The sequence below is a fragment of the Gopherus flavomarginatus genome, chromosome 1 (assembly GCF_025201925.1).
Source record: "Gopherus flavomarginatus isolate rGopFla2 chromosome 1, rGopFla2.mat.asm, whole genome shotgun sequence".
Classification (NCBI taxonomy): Eukaryota; Metazoa; Chordata; order Testudines; family Testudinidae; genus Gopherus; species Gopherus flavomarginatus.
In genome coordinates this window covers 20,134,998-20,154,577 of record NC_066617.1, presented here as the reverse complement: position 1 = coordinate 20,154,577, position 19,580 = coordinate 20,134,998, and the positions used below count along the sequence as shown (strand labels likewise).

The 19,580-nt window shown below is 42.9% G+C and overlaps 1 protein-coding gene across 2 annotated transcripts in view; it reads left to right on the top strand.

The window, feature by feature from the left end:
- Positions 1-19,580, top strand: part of SEMA3A (semaphorin 3A) — a 217,395-nt gene that overhangs the window by 130,017 nt on the left and 67,798 nt on the right. For both annotated transcript variants that reach the window (XM_050936850.1, XM_050936851.1), the window contains one exon: positions 2,870-2,989. In XM_050936850.1, coding sequence (XP_050792807.1) covers positions 2,870-2,989 — 120 coding nt within the window. The remainder of the gene's footprint in view (positions 1-2,869; positions 2,990-19,580) is intronic.

Below are 19,580 nucleotides of genomic sequence, written 5' to 3'. Positions count from 1 at the left end.
TGGGGTTATCCTGAATCTGAAAAATTGCACAGAAAGAGGTTCACCCCTCGTGTGAGTTTCCTGGTACTTCTTGCTCCTGGTTGAGCTGGAAATAGAGTAAGAACACCTCTTCCTGCAGTCCTGTGCATCTAATGCTAACTGGAACAAGGAGACACAGGTGTACAAAAAATTAGAAATGATTTTTAAAACACAATGGATTCAGTCCTGTAATTCTTACCCATGAAAGCCCAATTTCTCACTCGTACCCACAATAAGGACCTCATCTAATGTCTGTTGACCTCAGTGGGCACTGGATTGAACCCTGTCAGAATTTTTGCATATCTCAGTGAATCAGTTCAAGTTGTAGACCAAGAGTCAAATAGTTATTTTCTTGAAACATACTTACCCATCCCTACTTAGAGGTAGCTGTAATAGAAAGCAAAAACTTGCCTTTTGACCTCCAAAAGCTACGTTCAAGCCCAGTTCAGAACTCTACGTAAAATGTATCCTTCAGCTTCTTGTTGGTGAGATTCCCACCCCACCTATGACTACTGGCAAAGACAATCTCCATCAGATCAGATCAGATCACAATAATGTTAAATTGTCATGTGATGAACTGGCACAAAACAGGAAGCCATGTTGCATTCTTGAGGTGACTGCACCTCAACAGTTTTACAGTTCTTCGTGTGTTGAATGAGATCCTCAAGCACTGAGAGACCCAAAAATGCAAAATATTACAAAAATCTTAATAAGTTGTTGAACTATTTGCTTAATTGTAATAGTCTATTATTAAATTTGGAATCCTTTTTTTCCTCGAGTGACTTTCCCATCTGTTGACAGCTTAGAAATAAAAAACTGGTTTTGTTGATTTATATTGATTTATTCTGACTTGATTGGGAGTGGATGAAAAGAAAATGAGGATAAGGTTAAGGAAAGGTTAAGAGGAGCATCAAAGTCATTTTTCACAAGCCAAAGGGGTTGTTGTTCTTAAAAATCTCAGCTGCATATGCTGTACATAATAAGGACTATAATTAAGTGATTGTCTCCTGTTTGAAAAAAAAAGTAGAAAATGAAACAGAAGAATGAGAAATTGTTAATTAATGATATTCTGTTCTGTTTCACTTCTGATTACATCTCCTGCTGGGCACGACTGGTCTATTTGCTTATAATCTCTGCTGTGAATTCATTCAATTCCACACCTTTCTGCTATCATGTTTTCACCCTTCCTGACTTTCATCAATACCATATGGTACCCAGTCACTGTAGCATCAATTGATAATTTTATGCTATCAGTGTTTCAGGGGAAGGACGCTAATGTTATCCAATAGGCATGTTGGACATGGCTGTCCCCCCATGGAAATATCTAAAATTGGCGTGAGAACCATACGCTTGTTCCAAAAGGTGTTTGAAAATCAGTCTATGGTGGGATTCAGCCTGACCAGAAAAATCTATCACTGGAGCTTTAAAAAACTGTTGCTTCATCCTCAGATTTATCCTTCTGTCTAACGACGATATTGGTTGAGAGGAATGACATACTTTTATTTTAATTTCCCAGGGAAAATCTGGGCTGGATCTGCTTATATATGCACTATAAGGGCCAAATCCTGCAAAGTGTACTCTCAGCTTCCTAAATCCAGAGTAACTCCATGGAATAACTCTGCATTTACTCCTAGCAAAATTGGCACCATCATTTGGCTGTATATCTGGCACCTTGAAACTGCTTGTGGATAAAATACTAATTGTGTATCTAATTCTTTTTCTTGGAATTCACCTCTTCACCAAGTGATCTAGGACTACTGTGAACAGTGGCACAATGTAAGGATCTATTGTGAGATTTGAGCTTTGCCTTTTGAATTGGGACCACATCATTCTTTGTCCCTGGTAACCCTTCTGGTTGGATTAGCAGTGGCATTTCTGGGTCTATGTTATTATGTGAGTTTGAGTTCAGACTTGACCACCTGTATACTGCTTATGGGCTGGATGCCACAGAAAGGTTTATCCTCCTTCCCTACTACCTATGCTGAGAGAAATGTGTGCCACTGAGTGACAGTCTTGCAAGCAGAAAGTTCACAAAAAGGAAACAAAAAATGTTCTAATTCCCAAGCAAGGGAGGATGCTCATGAAAGTGCTTCCAAAGAATTCATCATTAAAATCTGATATGAGAAAGCAGTTCACATGTAAACAATTCAAGGAAAGAATTCAGCAACTTTCTGAACTGGGAACCAATGGGCCTGATTCTCCACAGCTTGAAACCATGTGTAACCATTTGCAGTGGTGCAAAGTGAGGTGTAAATCACTGCCAGTCTTACTTGAGAATCAGGGTCTAATATCTTCAAGTGGCTGCTTTAGCGGGTACCGAAAAGACAACCGCAGACATGTATCAGAAACATGTCAAGATTAACACTAGGATATAAAAGCTGGAACTGCATGCATGTTCAACAGGAGGAATAAAGTTTCACTATGATATCACTGATCTGCCTGGGTCTCTATATCCCATCAATATAACATAAAAGCAAGGTTGCCAAATCTTGCTATTTTATCACAAGTATTGCAATATTTGGTACTTTTCTTAAATGCCCCAGTTTCTTGAGGCAAGTGATTATGTGAGAAACTCAGCTTTAATTAAAAAAAAAACTATTAAATTTCTAGCCCTCGTGGTTGCAGAGAAAATCCTGAAAATGTGACCCCAGTGCATCCCAAAGGCTCAGAAACCAGATGGCAAATAAAGAGTACCACCACCAATCACATTTTAAAACCTCAACTTTTAAGCCAATCTCATGATTTTGGAGCCTACTCATGATCACTGAATGATTTGAGAATAGTGTAACAGGTAGCAATATGTGTTCACGTCTCAACAGAATGTTTACAGTTATCTCATATCATTCCACAGATGGAGAATTGTACTCTGGGACAGCAGCAGACTTCATGGGTAGAGATTTTGCCATTTTCCGAACTCTGGGGCACCATCATCCAATCAGGACAGAGCAGCATGATTCCCGTTGGCTGAATGGTACGAGAGACGTACATTTTTTCCAGTATTATATTCATGTAGCTCTTAAAGTCTAGCATACCGCAAACAGTTCCTTTGCAGTAACACCCATGACATGTTTACCTCTTCTTGATATGGAGCAGAATTTTGTCTTAAACCAGTTAAACTAATCAAGACTGATTTATAAAGGAGCGCTTTTTGGTTTTTAATTATATTGAGATTTGTGGAGTGTGATTAAATTTAAACCATATCCAGAGGCAGCAGCTAAAGCAGTATCATGTGGCAGGAGCAGACTGTTGTACATATATGTTAAACAGGACTTCTAGGCCTGAGGAAGTACCAGCAGGAAAGTCTGAGCACAGATGCTAGAGAGACTGTTGACTGGAGTCGTACCCGCTACAGGCCAATTCATAATGCAGCCGGGTCATCTCTGAGGTGCAGTTCTGACATTGGCCCTCCAGACTCCCCAGGAGGAGAAAGAGGAGAAGGGAAATTAGATAACAGGAGCCCTCAAACATGCCTTAGCTCCCAATATGTTAGGGTGTCAAAGGAGCCCTGGGTGCCCTAGAGCTTCCTCCATCACTGGAATCTTTGTTGTTTTCACAGGGCAGAGTAACTTCACTTACAATGTGCAGTTAACCAGTTAGACTCAGAAGTGCTCGTTTGCCAGTGCAAATGCCACAGCTACAGGTGTTAGCAAAGAATTTGCACATGCAAATAAAGGTCTGATCTAATTCCAAGTGAAGTCAGTTTCTACTAACTCCAATGGGATTTGGATAGGCGCACAAATGTACATCTGTTTTTGTCCATTAACATATTCATGCATTCACAGATTTAAAAAGCTAACTGGTTCCAATAGCTTGTTTAAAGTAATTGAAGACACTCCGGACAACCTCATATTGATATTTAAAAGACTGAGGCCATGTCTACATCTAAAATTTTGCAGCGCTGGTTGTTACAGCTGTATTAGTACAGCTGTATAGGGCCAGCGCTGCAGAGTGGCCACACTTACAGCAACCAGCGCTGCAAGTGGTGTTAGATGTGGCCACACTGCAGCGCTGTTGGGCGGCTTCAAGGGGTTTTGGGGAAGGCGAGAGCAAACCGGGGAAGGAGACCAGCTTCGCCGCGGTTTGCTCTCGCGTTCCGCGAACCACCCTGCAAACCGCAGGGAAGGAGACCTGCTTGCTCGGGGGTTCGGCGAATGCGAGAGCAAACCGGGGAAGGAGACCAGCTTCGCCGCGGTTTGCTCTCGCGTTCCGCGAACCACCCTGCAAACCGCAGGGAAGGAGACCTGCTTGCTCGGGGGTTCGGCGAACGCGAGAGCAAACCGGGGAAGGAGACCAGCTTCGCCGCGGTTTGCTCTCGCGTTCCCCGAACCCCCGAGCAAGCAGGTCTCCTTCCCTGCGGTTTGCAGGGTGGTTCGCGGAACGCGAGAGCAAACCGCGGCGAAGCTGGTCTCCGTCCCCGGTTTGCTCTCGCCTTCCCGGAACCACCCAGCAAACCTCAGGGAAGGAGACCTGCTTGCTCGGGGTTCGGGGGAACGCGAGAGCAAGCCGGGGAAGGAGACCAGCTTGATTACCAGAGGCTTCCTCAGGTATGCTGGAATACCTGCTTATTCCACGGAGGTCAAGAAAAGCGCTGGTAAGTGACTATACTTGATTACCAGCGCTGGATCACCAGCGCTGGATCCTCTACACCCGAGACAAAACGGGAGTACGGCCAGCGCTGCAAACAGGGAGTTGCAGCGCTGGTGGTGCCCTGCAGATGTGTACACCTCCTAAGTTGCAGCGCTGTAACTCCCTCACCAGCGCTGCAACTTTCTGATGTAGACAAGCCCTTAGGGCTAAATTTTGTAAAGGGCTGACAGCTTCTCTTTCTGTAGATACAGTTTGTATTTGCATTCCTATTTCTGAACCCCCAAAATATGTTCAAATGTTTGCACCTACCGTGAGGGTCAGGTAGTCATATTTGCATCCACAATTCAGTGCAGGTGCAAAAATACAGACGCAAATTTTTCAAGGGCAAAAGGGAAGGTATCTTTTGAAACATGACTTTTAATGGGCAAGCATATTGGCTATTGCCAAGATTTCCTGGTATCAGGTTAGCATTATTTTGTTTAAACTACAAGATCTCTTGGGAAGGGATTTATTTTTTATTAGATGCCTGGATGGTGCCTAACACAATGGATCCCTAACTGAGATCTCTAGATGTTAATGTAATACAGATAACATGGATATAATAATAATTATAAACACATTAGGTCTGATTCTGCTCCCATTGAAATCAGTGGCAAAACTCCCATGGGCGACAGAGAGAACAGGTTTGCATCAACTGGGTATTGCTTTTGCAGTTAGTTTCGCCTGATAGTACAGAAATATTGCTCATTGATTTCTTGTTGTTCTGATGATAAACAGGGTATCTGGACTTCAGGGAACATTGAAGCGGAAGTGAGAGTTTGTCACTGATCTGTATAGATAAATTCTGCCAGGAGAGTATGTTGCTGTGGGGTAGATTAATACTAAGAATAGCACAGGACCCATGCCCATGGTGATGGCCTTGGTGAAATAAAGCCCAATCATGCAAGTAAAAGCTGCTTTTGTGCAGTAGATTCACACAATGACAGATGAGTCAGGAGGATTTATGCAGTGGGAAAGCACAGCCATTGTCCACATCCCCTGCACTTCATCCCTGAAAATGTGTCATTCCTTTGTGGATTCAGTTATCAGTCTTTCCGTGCTGAATGTGAAAACTGCTTTTCCCAAATTAGCACTGAGTTAACATCTGAGAGGGTGCGGAAACCAGAACTGCTTCGTGCTGAAGATGGAGAGAAGTATGAGAGTGCACACAAAGATCTTGCAAACCCTGACCCCTCTCAAATGAAATATTCTTGAACTAACACAAACTGGAGACAATTTCAACCTTTTACAGAATATACATGAGTTTGGGATTTAATTACAGTCCTTAAAATTGCATTCCTGCATGGCAAAGTCCTGTTGAATTTACTAACGTAAGAAATTGTTCTCAAAAACCTATATAAGGGATTAGAGATTGATCCTGTGTGATTTACTAGAGTTAGATCCCTGCAAAAGGTTGATTTGAGAATTCTATTAGAGAATTATTTCTCCTTATTAAAGGCTACAGGGCTTTTTCCAGTACATTTTCATTAATGAGGTCCTGCCTGCACTTCTGTTGAATTCTCTGTGACCAATAGAGAAGTCCAAAAATAATCATCTGAGGCTGAAACTATACAGACACATGGATCCTTTGGCTTTTCTTTTTCTATTTGCCTTTTTTATGTGTAATTACAAAATAAATTTCCGGGTTTCAGATTTTTTTTTTTAAATAAATACATTTCCAATGCAATATGCCAGCATTGAAGGATGAGATGTGATCTATATACACAGAGCTCTGTATACACTAGAAGTGAAAGCTTTCCAGTTCCTTCCCATCACCCTCTGCTGAGACTTTCAATAAGGGAATATCAGCCAAGTACCAGTTTCTTATGTTGTGGGCAGCTCTATTGGAGTTATCGCAGGACCACTAAAAAGATATGTTCAGTAATAATGGTTTTGTCATTACACACGTGGACCTGATTCTAACTGCTAAACTACAACTGAAAGGCTCCCTATGTCTTGGGCCAATCAGTCACTTGCAGTGGTTTGGGAACATCTGAAATTAGTGACAGAAAGGTGGTATTTTGAGCATGCATAGGTTACTGCTTCTTCAGTGCAAAGGGGATAGAGGAATGTCCTAGCTGTGGATTTCCCTCATAAACACCAATTCCATCGGTGCTTCAGGGCTGGAGCACAGATGGAAAAAAATTAGCAGGTGCTTAGCACCCCCTGGCAGCCAGCTCTTCCCCTCCCCTCCCCCCCAGTGCCTCCCACCGCCGGCAGCCCCACCACTTGACTCCTCCCCCTCTCTTCCAGCAACACCCATCCACCGTGATCAGATGTTCCGCGGTGGGCAGGAGGTGCTAGTGGGGAGAAGCAGGGACGGGGCGCACTTGGGGGAGGAGGTGGAACTGGGAGGGAAGAAGCAGGGTGGGGGTTGGGGTTTAGGAGAAAGGGTGGAGTGGGGGCAGGGCCTGGGGCTGGATGGAGGTTGAGCAGTGCCAGGCAAAGGAGAAAGCCAGTGCCTGTGATTTCCCTGACTGATGTAGTGGGAATTCTTGGGTGATCTAAAGACAGCATATGCAGTTCTATACCACCCACTCCCATCCCCTGGCACAGGGGAATTCCTGGATGGGTTGAAGGCATGGATGGAAGTGGGGGTGAGCAGGGGAAGAGAGAGGAGGGGGGAACGTTGCAGTGCAGTGTGCTGAAGCAAATGCTAAGCAACACAGAAATGCAGAAAAGCCTCTGTTTGGGTGTAGGATTAGGGGAGTGGAAAGATGGCTTAAGGCCAATTTTCCCCGCACCCTCCCTGGTTCTGACCTGAGCAGAGGGGCTCCAGTCTGACATCTTTAAAGTTAAAAAAAAATCAGATTTGAAAAATGAATAGTCCATAAATGTTTATTTTAAGAGAAAATATTCAGAGTTGGGCTGCAGACAGTTTGAAAGGAAATTAAACCACGAAAGGGACATTAAAGGAGCATTATGCATCTGTTTTTCACCCACAAAAGCAAGGCAATGCAAGCCCGAAACACCCTCCTGCTAACAGTTTGAGTTAAAGACAGAATGTCAGGCTGGATTTCCAGTCTTAACTTGGAATTTCCTTGCTTTCTGTGGGTTTAAACCAGCCCCATGATGTGATTTTAGAATCCTTTCTGTGGTTTAATATTTAAAGTGGGATAGTAGCTGCGCATAGTCCCCTGGAGACATTGTCCTTGATAATCTTTACTTTACGGTTACATAAACAGCTGAGTATTATAGAAGCTGAGCGAATGTTCAATAAAAAAGAAAATGCCCTCTTAAATTTCACAGGCTCTGAGACAGGGAACATGGACTTGATCCTCTCATGACATTTGTGCAGTCCTTTATAGCCATCATTGTACACAGTTTCCCTTTATGACAGATTACAAGATGCCTCAGTGCTGATGATGTGCAAATATCTTTGCATATTAGCATATCTCACTGTGTAGCGTGGTGAGTAGAATCAGAAAGACAAGATTCTCAATATTTTCAGGTATTTTCTTTTCTAAAAAGGTCATATGAAATGTGTGAAGACATTTAGAAGTGAACTATTGTTCCTTTCCAACTTCTGCTGAGGCTCGAATGTGCTGATTTTCTACTGTATTTGACTCTATGAGTCTTCTTTGGTTAGCCACACTAATTCCTCTCTCTTTCCACATATGCAGCATTTCTCCATACCACTCTCACTTCTGCATACTTCCCTTACCCTGAATGTTCTTAAATACCTTCCCTACCTCCCACTTTCATGCAAACCTCCCACGTGGCAACAAATAGTGCAGCTGAATTGGTGCAAAATATGGTCAGCATTATTTCACAAACCAGGGTTGAGTACTACTTGGGACAAGTGTGATATATTTATTAATCTAGATAGAACTGGGCTTGGAAGGATTAGACATCTATTGGTAAATGTCAGTGAAGACTGATTTCACCACACACAAGCAAGCTAATGAAAAACAATGTTTGCATCAGTAATAAGCAAAACTTACAGATAAGCAAAGTACGAAAAATGCTAGTAGAGAATTTGTTATAGTTTGATTTAAGGATCTTTACTTTGTACATTTTGACATACGATGCTGGCAATTTGTGTTTTAATGGTTATAAAGCTTTTACTTTTTGAATAACCATCAATTGTCATTAAATAATTATTGTCTGAGCCCCAGGGCCGCCCAGAGGATTCAGGGGGTCTGGGGCAGGGCCGGGTCTTCATCGCAATTCAGTGGCGGGTCCCTCTCGGAGTGAAGGACCCGCCGCCGAATGCAGCCAAAGAATGAAGCAGAGGTCGTGGAGCAGCCTAAGTGCCACCGATCGCAGCTTTTTCTTTTTTTCCCCCACCACTTGCAGCGCTTGTACTCACTAGGCAGCGCTCCGAGGCTTCCGCAGCACTTCAGTGGTGGGTCCTTCACTCACTCCGAGGCTTCCGCTGCACTGAAGGGCGCACTGCTGAAGACCCGGAGCGAGTGAAAGGCCTGCCGCTGAAGTGTTGCCAAAAACCTGGAGGGCTCGCAGGGCTCGGGGTCTGGGGCAAATTGCTCCACTTGCCACCACCCCCCTGGCTGAGCACCCCCGTGGTCTGACACCTCATCATTTGGAAAATTTGAATTGATAAATATCTAAAAAAAACACATACAAATATCAATATTATCTATCAAAATCAAATTCTGCCAAGCCTAGATATTACCAGCTCTGCTTAAGCCAACAGTAGGGTTTGTTCCAAGGACCTCTTACACTTGAAACCTGCACATCTGCTGTTTGAGCCCAAGGACTATGTCCATTAGCGGAAAGTAGTAGCAGATTGATATTCTCTTATGTGGACTAGCACTAGAGAGAGACAAAGAACCACACTTTCCTTTTGTAGACACAATGTCATGGACACTGTCACTCCTGCAGACATAACAAACGTGTGCCCATATAAACAGGAAGAATCCATCTCCTCTTGAACATATCCCTCCCCACCCCCCTTCATGTTCTTCTTTACTAAAAAAGAATAGTAATATTAATTTCCCATGTGACAAATTCCACATGTGACAGATGTTCATGATGTCACTTAATGGTGCTCAGATACTGTGGTGATAAGGGTGATATAAAACCCTGAATAGACTAGAATCCAAATAGGATTTTAAGATTTTTCTCTTTCATCTCTTGCTCCAAACCTAAGATGTTGAACGTGATTTAAAATGTTATTTCTTGCTCTCCATCAGCTCCCTAATCTGTATACGCCTGTCTTCTATCACAGCTCCTTCCTGTGCTCATTCCCTTCCCAGAGTGTTACAGCCATTTTACTGCAATTAAAACTTAATTATTGGAGTAAATGTTATATTACTCGAAGCACAAACATTCTCTTCTTTGCTGCTGTTGTTACTTGATGTTTAAACAGCTACTGATTTAAGGGAATGTGGTACGGGAAGCCTTAGGTCTGACGCAGTTCACACATCCCGTCTGGGTACTTGGGGTATTTTTAATGAAATATAAGAAGCCATTCCAGCCAGGAACTGAAGGCCAGTAGCAATTAGGAAATGAGGGATTTCTTTAAGGTTCCTCCACTTTCAGGAGACACATGTGCATGCAGGGAGAAAGCACTCTCAAAGTTCCCTCCACCAGAAAAAAATTGCTCTCTCACATCAAATGTCTGAATGGAATTATTGGAAATCTTTTCAGCAACTAGACCCTATTTTCTCATTCCAATACTTAATAATACAGCACTGGGTCATTTTCTTTCAAAAGGGTTTTTATCCACTATACAAGCTCCTCACCCTCACTCTGGCCCTTTTATGCTGGGTAGAATGGTCAGAGTAGCACAAAGCTGTGTGACAACCCCAGATCTGTGGTGTTTTGGGTTTTTTAGGGGGAAGAGGGATTTCTGTTGGAGGCACTGTGAAAGACAGCCGTAAGACTACCTTCTGAAGACCCCCTCTTAGCAGGCATGCAAAGGGAGGGTGCAGCATGCACTGCTGCAGAGATTCTGGCCAGTGCTATGGCCCATAGGCAGCATGGAGAGGCTGCTGTAATTTAGACAGGCTCACAGGGCACCCCCCATTATGAAGGCACTGTGCTATTGTAACACCAACCGACCCATTTTAGAGCAGACTCATTTAACTCTCTCTCTTTAAGTGGTCTAAGTGCCACTTGATGGGACAGAACACCACACCCAGACACTGTGTGGGTTACGCTATGTCTCTTAAAGACACAGCCCAGAATTCAGCCACCATATTTTAGCTCTAGGGCATGAGTGTTTACCTGCAGGTGCGCACTACTCGGGTCATGATCGGGTCCTAGGGATCCGTCCTGTACCCTTTCTACAGCTGAGTAAGAAACATGTCTCGAAATTGTATTTATGAGTTGTTGGTTTATTAATCATTACATTATTGATTTCAATGGAAGTGCTTGTAGCGTAATGTGGAGTAAGGCTCTATTCCTCATAAGGAAGGGTAGCCAGATAATGGTCTATAATTGAAGTCCAGGTAGCTGTTAACAGCAATCTCTATGCTACTCCCTGTATATTCATTTCAATTATTTTTTTGAAAGAATATTTTATCAATAGAGTGTAGAGTGACCAGAAGTCCCGATATTTAGGCGTTTGGTGTCTCGCGTCCCGACCGATGTTTGCACTCCTGGTTTTTTGGTTGGTTTTTTTTCGCTCCACCGGTGGAACTCTCCCCTCCCACCCCCATGTGTCCTAATATTTCCTTCATCCCATCTGGTCATCCTAATACAGTGTGTGTGTGTGTATATAAAATATATATATGACATAAAAACCACCCATATTCACTAGTTTACAGTTGTGTAGCCTTGCCAGACTCTTCTCCCCACTAGAGTGAATTACATTGAATAATGCTGAGTTCAAGTAAAAAAGACACTCCTTTCTGCAGGACAGGTGGCATGTTAACACTCTGAGCCCTCGTCCAGACTAACCCGCGGCATCGGCGGGTTAAAATCGATTGCTCGGGGATCGATATATCGCGTCTAGTCTGGACGCGGTGTATCGATCCCCGAGCGCGCTTACATCGATTCCGGAACTCCATCAATCCGAACGGAGTTCCGGAATCGACGCGGAGAGCCGCGGACATCGATGCCGCGCCGTCCAGACTGGTGAGTACCTCGATTTTAGAAATTCGACTTCAGCTACGTTATTCTCGTAGCTGAAGTTGCGTATCTAAAATCGATTTTAATTCCTAGTCTGGACGTGGCCTGAGACTGTAGCTTTTCTTCTGTCTCTGGAACAGGTTTCTCTTTAAATGATACAGTGTGGGTGCTTTACAAAGAATTGAATCACCATCAGAAAAGAAACATGGGTTTAAATGGCAGGCTACTAATTCAAGACAATTCCTGTGTGTGCAGGCTGGCTTTGCAAGAGATAGTTCAAGAGGTTTACATGCTGCTGATGTTCATAAGATTCCCTTAATTTCTTCACATAATGATCTGTTAAGACTAGGTTGGCTAATCATGATTTTGGAAATGGTAAAGTAAAGTCCTTGAAGAACATCCTTATTTAGGGCTATTTATGCCATTCTTGCTCAGGCTGAGTGTTACCATGATCCACGAGTAGTCCCTTGATGTCAGTATGAATAGAGACAAACGCAATTGTTATTGTGAGTAAGATGGGCTTGTCTACACAGAGAAATAGTTCTCCTACATCAATGTTCATTGTAACCGTTCTGATCATGCGTTATCAAGGTGATATGAATGTTCTGAAATAAGTTTTCCATGAAAACGTTTTTTATTGTGTCTTTTATTTATTAAGATGGATTCTCAGATATTTATGTTTTTATTTTATTGTGAACTAGGTTGTGAATCTACAATGCACATGCCTGCCACCCAGTAACTGGCCACTGTACACTAAAGATCTGCAACATGCGTGGACATACTTCTCCTGTGGCATGGTAGCAGGGTCCACATGGCCAGTTAGTGCATGGCAAGCTAGTGCACTGTGGATTTACACCCTGGCTTGCTACACATTAAGTCTCCATGTAGACAAGCCCAGAGTAAGGGTGTCAGCATCTGACCCTTGGAGAGTTTTGCAATTACTGTTAACGGAGGTGACTAACCAGCATTTTAAAGAAAAAAAATATTTCTAGTGAATCCCCTGGCAAAACTCTAATTGACTTCAGTGGGAGCAGGATCGAGTCTGTAACATTTCCCTCTACTTTGAATATGACAAATGTCTGAATTTGCTTTTTTCTTTCCTTGTTTTTTCCCTTTCTGCTCTAGCCATCAGTTTAATTCATGTTGACCCTGTCAGTACCAATTTCCTCTTCTCAGGCCACCACGTTCAGAGTCTGGTGGGCGTTCAATAGAGATTTACTGTTGACTGGGTAATTTGAGTTCATGTGTGTGGTGAAAAATTAGTGAGGAAAATTACCCAGCAAAGTGGATGCCATGACAATGCATGTCACCATGGTGTGACTGGCTCTGCTGACATAGCTCTCAAAAGCTCTCCCTCTGTGAAAATAGGGCCTGTTTGCAAATTAATTAGTTTCTGGCAGTGGCTTGATTGTTGACCCAAAGTTTGTAGACTGGAAAAACAATTAGCTTAGTGTGTTCAATATAAAGGCCCAGTGCGGCACTTGAGTATGGTTTGCCAAACTGTTGAGGCTGTGAATGGAGTGAAATAAATTCTTTTTTGAGAAGCCAAGCCAAAGGTTAAGTGTGATGTGACTAGGCATGCTGGTCATGAGGGGATGGAGAATTAGAGGGTTTCAGCCACACAAAGCTGGATGGTATTAAGCAAGTTTCATTGAATTTAATGCCATTCACAGCATTAGACACAAAGTCATTGGGTGTGTTTTAGTCTTGGTTAGAGGGAGACATAAGCTGGCCTTTTTATTAGAATTTTTGTTAATATAGTCAAGGGAAATGCTATTGACTGTGGCGATGGGGGACATTAGAGATGGGCCCAGATCTTACCCTTGGATTCAACTACCTCAAAATTTTGTGGAAATTTAGATTAGGATCCACACTTTGTAAATGACCCCTTAGCTCTATAGTGCTGCAGTCCAAACCTTAGATTCAACCCCTAAAGTTGGGATCTGGATTCACATGTAATTGATCAGGTCCTCCTCTTAAAAAGTATTGAAGATATTTCATAAGGCAAATGCATTGGAAGATACATAGATTAAATAGGTAAACTAGCTAACAGAAAGACTACAGGCCTATGTTTCTATTGTACCTAAAAGATCTCATGGTCTGGATCCTTAGCTGGGGTTAATTGGCATAGCTACGTTGAAATCAGGGTAGCTGTACTGGTTTACATTAGCTGAGGAGCTTGGGTCATATCACTGATGACATACTTTACTATCAATACATTATCAATGTGATTAATTTCTTTAATAGCAAAAAATGATAGCTGTTTCTCTTAAAGATGAAACTTCACTTTAGTTACCTTTCATGGGATTCAGATTATTTCTGTCACCCCATTATATACCTGTTGAATTCCCTTAAAATCTTTCATTTACATCAAACAATGCCTAGACAAACCTTTTAGCTGTGTTAAATAAGTTCAGGAAAAAAAACACAGCTAAATGAGAACTGTACCATATGGGAATTTTAAGTGGCCTTAAACCAGTGTCCTGAAATATTTTATATGGGAGTCCAGTGGACCCGGATCCGAATAGTCACTGACTTTTGGGAGTTTGTTTCCTGATCCAAACTTTGTGGATGGTTTTCTGTATATAATGGGCCGAACCAAAACCCCACATATGAACACTGCTAAACTTTGAACTGTTTGTACAAAAAACCATGCACCATTGCATGCAATTACCACAAATGAATGCGCATATCAGGGATCCGATCAGGCAAAAAACCATAATTGGCCTTCACATGTGCAAATACCAGCTCCAGATTGGTGTTTGCACTACAACAATTATGGATGCAATTTGAGTTAAAATTGCATTTGAGTTAAACAGAATACTTGGTGCATACATTAAAATCCTAATTAGCATTAGACATAGGTGAATTGTCCTGTAGACTTAAGACCTTCCTCTCACTGCTTGTGTTTATCACTCCCCCTTTTCTCTGTTAATGAATTTCTAAAAATTCCAGTCTGCATTCTAAAAATTCAGGTTGTAAGGCTAAGTAATTGCTTTTGTTCTTTGGTTTATTTAATATAAATACACAAAGTTCAATAAATGATAGGTCCTCACACTAATGATAGACATCACAGTTGCAAAGTTATAGAATCTCAACATGAATTTGTGTGGCAAATCAGTGACTGCACATTTATTCATGCCCTCTGGGACCCCGCTGCCTTTTCATCTTAGCATGCAATATGATTTAAATTACAGCTTGTGCAGAACTGTGCCTTGGGATTCCACTGCATGTTTCCATCTGTTTATAGTTCAGTGAGATTTAACCTCTGTGATTCTCAAAATTAAATAATGTCAGGGCTGATATCAAACTGATGGCTGGTACTAGGTTGCTTAAGTACTCTCTTGTATTAAAAGCCTATTTTTACAGTGCAGTAGAAATATCTGTGTATGAAAACCATAGAAAATATGTTCAGCTAATTTCAAGAGCTTGATTTAAAAGTTACAACAAGAAAGAATTGTAAAGGCAATACTAAGCTCTGTTGTTAAAAGTCTGCTCCTCTTTCCAGTAAAGTTAATAGAGGTATGACTATTGACTTCAATGGAACAGCTTTGGGCCCCAACTCACCACATTGTGCCTAAGTATTGCAGCACAAACGGTATGTAAGATCAAGAAATATTGTAGGATAGGTTTCTTTTGTTTTGTTTTGTTTTGTTTGTTTGTTTCCTTATCTAAACACAATAGGCAGTTAACTAAAAACCTTGTAGAATATCGTGGTTTAATTATTTTTAAATACTAAACTGTATCAGATAGGATTACTCCTGGGGGAATTCTGCACCACGGCACATGTGCAGAATTCATGTCCCAGCAGATTTCTTTGGCTCCCCACAGAAAAATGACTTTCTGACAGGGAATCAAAGTGAAGCTGAAAGACCAGTCACGCAGCACTCCCTAGCTGCGCAGGTACATTGTTTCAGGCACCTGGAACAGCTGGAGGAGAGGTAAATCCACTGGCTCCTACCCTGAGCTGGGATCAGCTGCTCATCCCAGCTGGGCTGGAGGCAGGAAAGGATGGGACTTCCTCTTCCCCTGCAAGGAGTGGCAGGGGCTGTATCAGACCCATCCCCAGAAACCTGCCCCAGCTGCCGGAAGCTCATCATCCTCCCCTGCTTCCTGCCCCCATTACTCCTCAGCTGTGGGGACAGGGGTAACTGTATGGGGAGCTGCTCCCCCATCTACCCAACCACCATGCATCTGGACCTCCCATACTAAGACATTCCTGCCGAGCCTCACCCGGTACATCCAGAACCTGCTAGCCCTCCATACCCAACCCCACCCAACTGAACCTCAAATTCTGCATCTGAAAAACTCCTTCACCCAGACCCCCTGCTTCTGGACTCCCAGCCCTGCACCCAGACCACCTCCCTCTGAGATCCCTGCACTCAAATCCCCACCCTGATACCCCATTCCCTACACCACCCTGAGCGCCACCTCCAGACCCCCATGCCACTGACTCCCAACTAGCTGCACCTAGACCCCCATCACACGAAGCCCCACTCACCCAGCACACAGAGCCCCCAGAGGAGCCCCCCATACCCAGGACCCTATCCTGAGCCCAAACCACTTCATCTGGAAGCCCCTGCAGAGTCCCATTACCCCGCACCTGGAACCCCCCAACAAGCCTCTGTGCATCCAGATCCCCCCACACCAGCTGGGCCGGAGGCAGGAGAGAATGGGACTTCCTCTTCTCCTACCAGGAATTGCCTACACCCAAATTATCCCACACAGAATCCTCTCACCCCATACCAAGCCACTCCACACTTAGATCCTGTCTGGTTGAGCCTGCCTGCCCCACACGTGGTGCCCCTAGTGCAGAGGGGCTGGGCTCCAGGGTGTTTCTGGAGCAGGCCCAGGCCTTGTGCTTGTGTCAGGGTTGGGTGAAACCTCATCACTGAGTCCATGTCCCACCTTCATGCAGCCAGTGGTCTCTGCTCCTCACTGTGATGCTACAGCCTCTGCATTTATTTATTGACAAATAAAACTCACAGAATTTTGCAGCATTTAAATATATTGTGTGCAGAATTTTAAATTTTTTGGCACAGAATTGTTATTGTTTTTCGTGCAAAATGCCCTAGGAGCACAGTTGCCAACTTTCACGAGGTAAATAAGCACCCCCAACTTTCACAATAAGCCAAAAATCAAGCTAATCCCATTTCAAAACAAGGCCAAAACAAGCCAATGCCTAAGAACCCCAACACTCTATGTGACTAGATCCATCCAGCATTCAATCTGGGACTGTGGTTGGCCCACCGTTCACCCTGACTCTCTACCCCCTTTACCCCTGTTTGCCCCTTGCCCTTGCTTGCCGGGAGCCGATCAAAAAAAAAGAAGCTACAAGCCAAACAAGCAAAAAGGTGCAAGCCAAAAACTAGCCAACAAACAACTCACAAGCCAATTAAGCCAAAAACAAGCCCAATATCTGTTTTTTTTTTTCAAGGGTTTTGTTTGTCTGCTCAGGAGTAATAGTATATACTGAAAATCTTTCATTACCATAGTTGCATTTCCTCTAAATATTTGAGGAAGAATACTTAATAAGGATCCAATGAGAATTTGAACATTCAATCTGTTGTAGTACCTTATTCCTCAACAGATCCCCATCTATATTCAGAATCACAGCTGTCCATTTTAGTGGAAAAAAATTGGAGTTTAGTGGTTTTCATTCCTATTAACTCTTCAAAGCCAGCACAGTCACAGCAGTCTATGCCTTCTTAAACTTCTTCAACTGAATTTTTTCCTAAGTTCCAATATGCAACACCTGTGCAAACCCTGAAGGCAAGGGGGTTGTATAAGTGTCATGGAGGGCCTAATCTGGCCTGCACAACTTTATCACTGGCGATGCACAAGTGGAGAGAAGCCAGCTACACTCTCACTCAGACCCTAGGTTGAGTTTGCACCTCTGGAAGTAAGAGGGAAAAAACAACCCCTTCTGTTTACTTGTAAGCTTGCTTAGCACATTTGACTGGAAATCACTGAGACAATAAACATGAAACTGCACAGAGTTTTTTTTTCAAAGAATCACTGTTGTCAGGTACCATGGGGAAGACACAGTAAAAGAACGTAGTTGTATCCCCAGTGTGATGCCTTTGAGTCCTGCATGCATCCTGCTTTGCTTCAGAATTCCCATTTCTATCGATGCTGTAACAAGCAGCTTTTTAAATTATCCAGGCCAGGTATACAACTATGGACACAGACTATTTCTTTCAGTGTTTGTTACCATATTATGACAAACCTCAAGCACATATTCCATGATAATCAGTAGCTGAGGGTCTTGTAGTTTTTTTTCTTAGCTGCTGAGTGAAGCTTAGATATACAAACACATAGTAGATTATTCAGAGGAGATGGAAGGAATGCAGTTGTCCATGTAAACATTATTATGTTCAGTTAAAAATATTCTTGTACAGTGTATTCCATAGCTATGTGTATTTTTAAAAAAAATCCTTAACACCCTGCAGACTAAAATCCGAGTACCTTTTCCAGACCTGAAGAAAAGCTTTGTGTAACTGGAAAGCTTGTCTCTTTCACCATCCAAGGTTGATCCAAGAAAAAAAATATCACCTCACCCACTTCGTCTCTCTAAAATCTCATGATATTTTATTTACTAAATATAGCTGATTTTTCAGTTAAACAGAAGCTGACAAAAATCCAAAGTTTCTGGCCCATGTGTTATTGTTTTTGTACTTTTGAATCTTATAAAATGCCAAAAAATTTTAATATAACAGAAATTCCATTTTAGCTGGTTTGTTCTCAGATCTTGCATGCGAAGTAAAAAGCCCCTGGAAATATGGACTTATACTGCTACTAACACTAGAAGAATAGAATGTGTAGAAGGATACAGGTCCAGATCCTAAACCGGTGTAAGTCAGCATAGGTCCATAGGCTTCAGTGGAGCTATGTCAGCTTGCACTAATTCAGAGACTTGCCCATAGATTCAATACTTAACATACTTGTACAACTATATATTGGAATAGATCTTAATGTATAGGTTCTTACATATACCCAGAGAGACAGTGTTGTTATACACTATATAATAAAGAATCTATCACATAATTACAAATTTATCGTACAGTTTAAGAAACATCAAGATATAATGGCTTCCTATGCCAACAATTGATAATCAGAAAAGAGCAATTAATGTATTATGAATTGTGATATGGTATAGTTCAATAACCACAATATAACAGGAAAGCTGATAACAAAATTTCTTTTAGGAAGCTTTCCTGCAGGAACTGTATTTCCAGTGGTATAACTCAAGTCATTTATCTGTTTCATCTGTGCATGCAGGATATTGTATATCAGTATCTAAAAGGTTATTGAGAGCTTGAAAGGTGTGGACAAGCCACAAAAATTGAACTGCCAACTTTATCCAAACCTAATTTGGAGTCCCATTCCATTCCCATTTTACTGGCAGTGTCCCAGAGTTGGATTGCAGTTGGCTGGTCTCATTCTATACCATAAATGATCCCATTGTCTGGTCAGTGTAGCAGGTAGTAGCACAGAGGTGGGCAAACTACAGCCCGTGGGCCATATCCGGCCTGCAGGACCATCCTGCCCGGCCCTTGAGCTCCTGACTGGGGATGCTAGTCCCCGGCCCTTCCCCTCCTGTCCCCCCTCCGCCACAGCCACGCAGGCAGCATGGGCAGCACTCTGGCTGGGGGGAGTGGGGGCGGGCTGTGTATTTCTGGCTGAGCAGAGCGGCAGCATATCTAGCTGCAGCCAGGCTCTGAGTGGTATGGTAGGGGGTTGGATAAGGGGTAGGGGATCCCGGGGGAGTGGCAGTTAAGGGACCGGGAGCAGGAGGCAGTTGGATGAGGTGGAGGTTTGGGGGGGGGCAGTCAGGGACAGAGAACGGGGGGTTGGATAAGCATGGGAGTCCCAGGGAATGGGGGTGTGGATAGGAG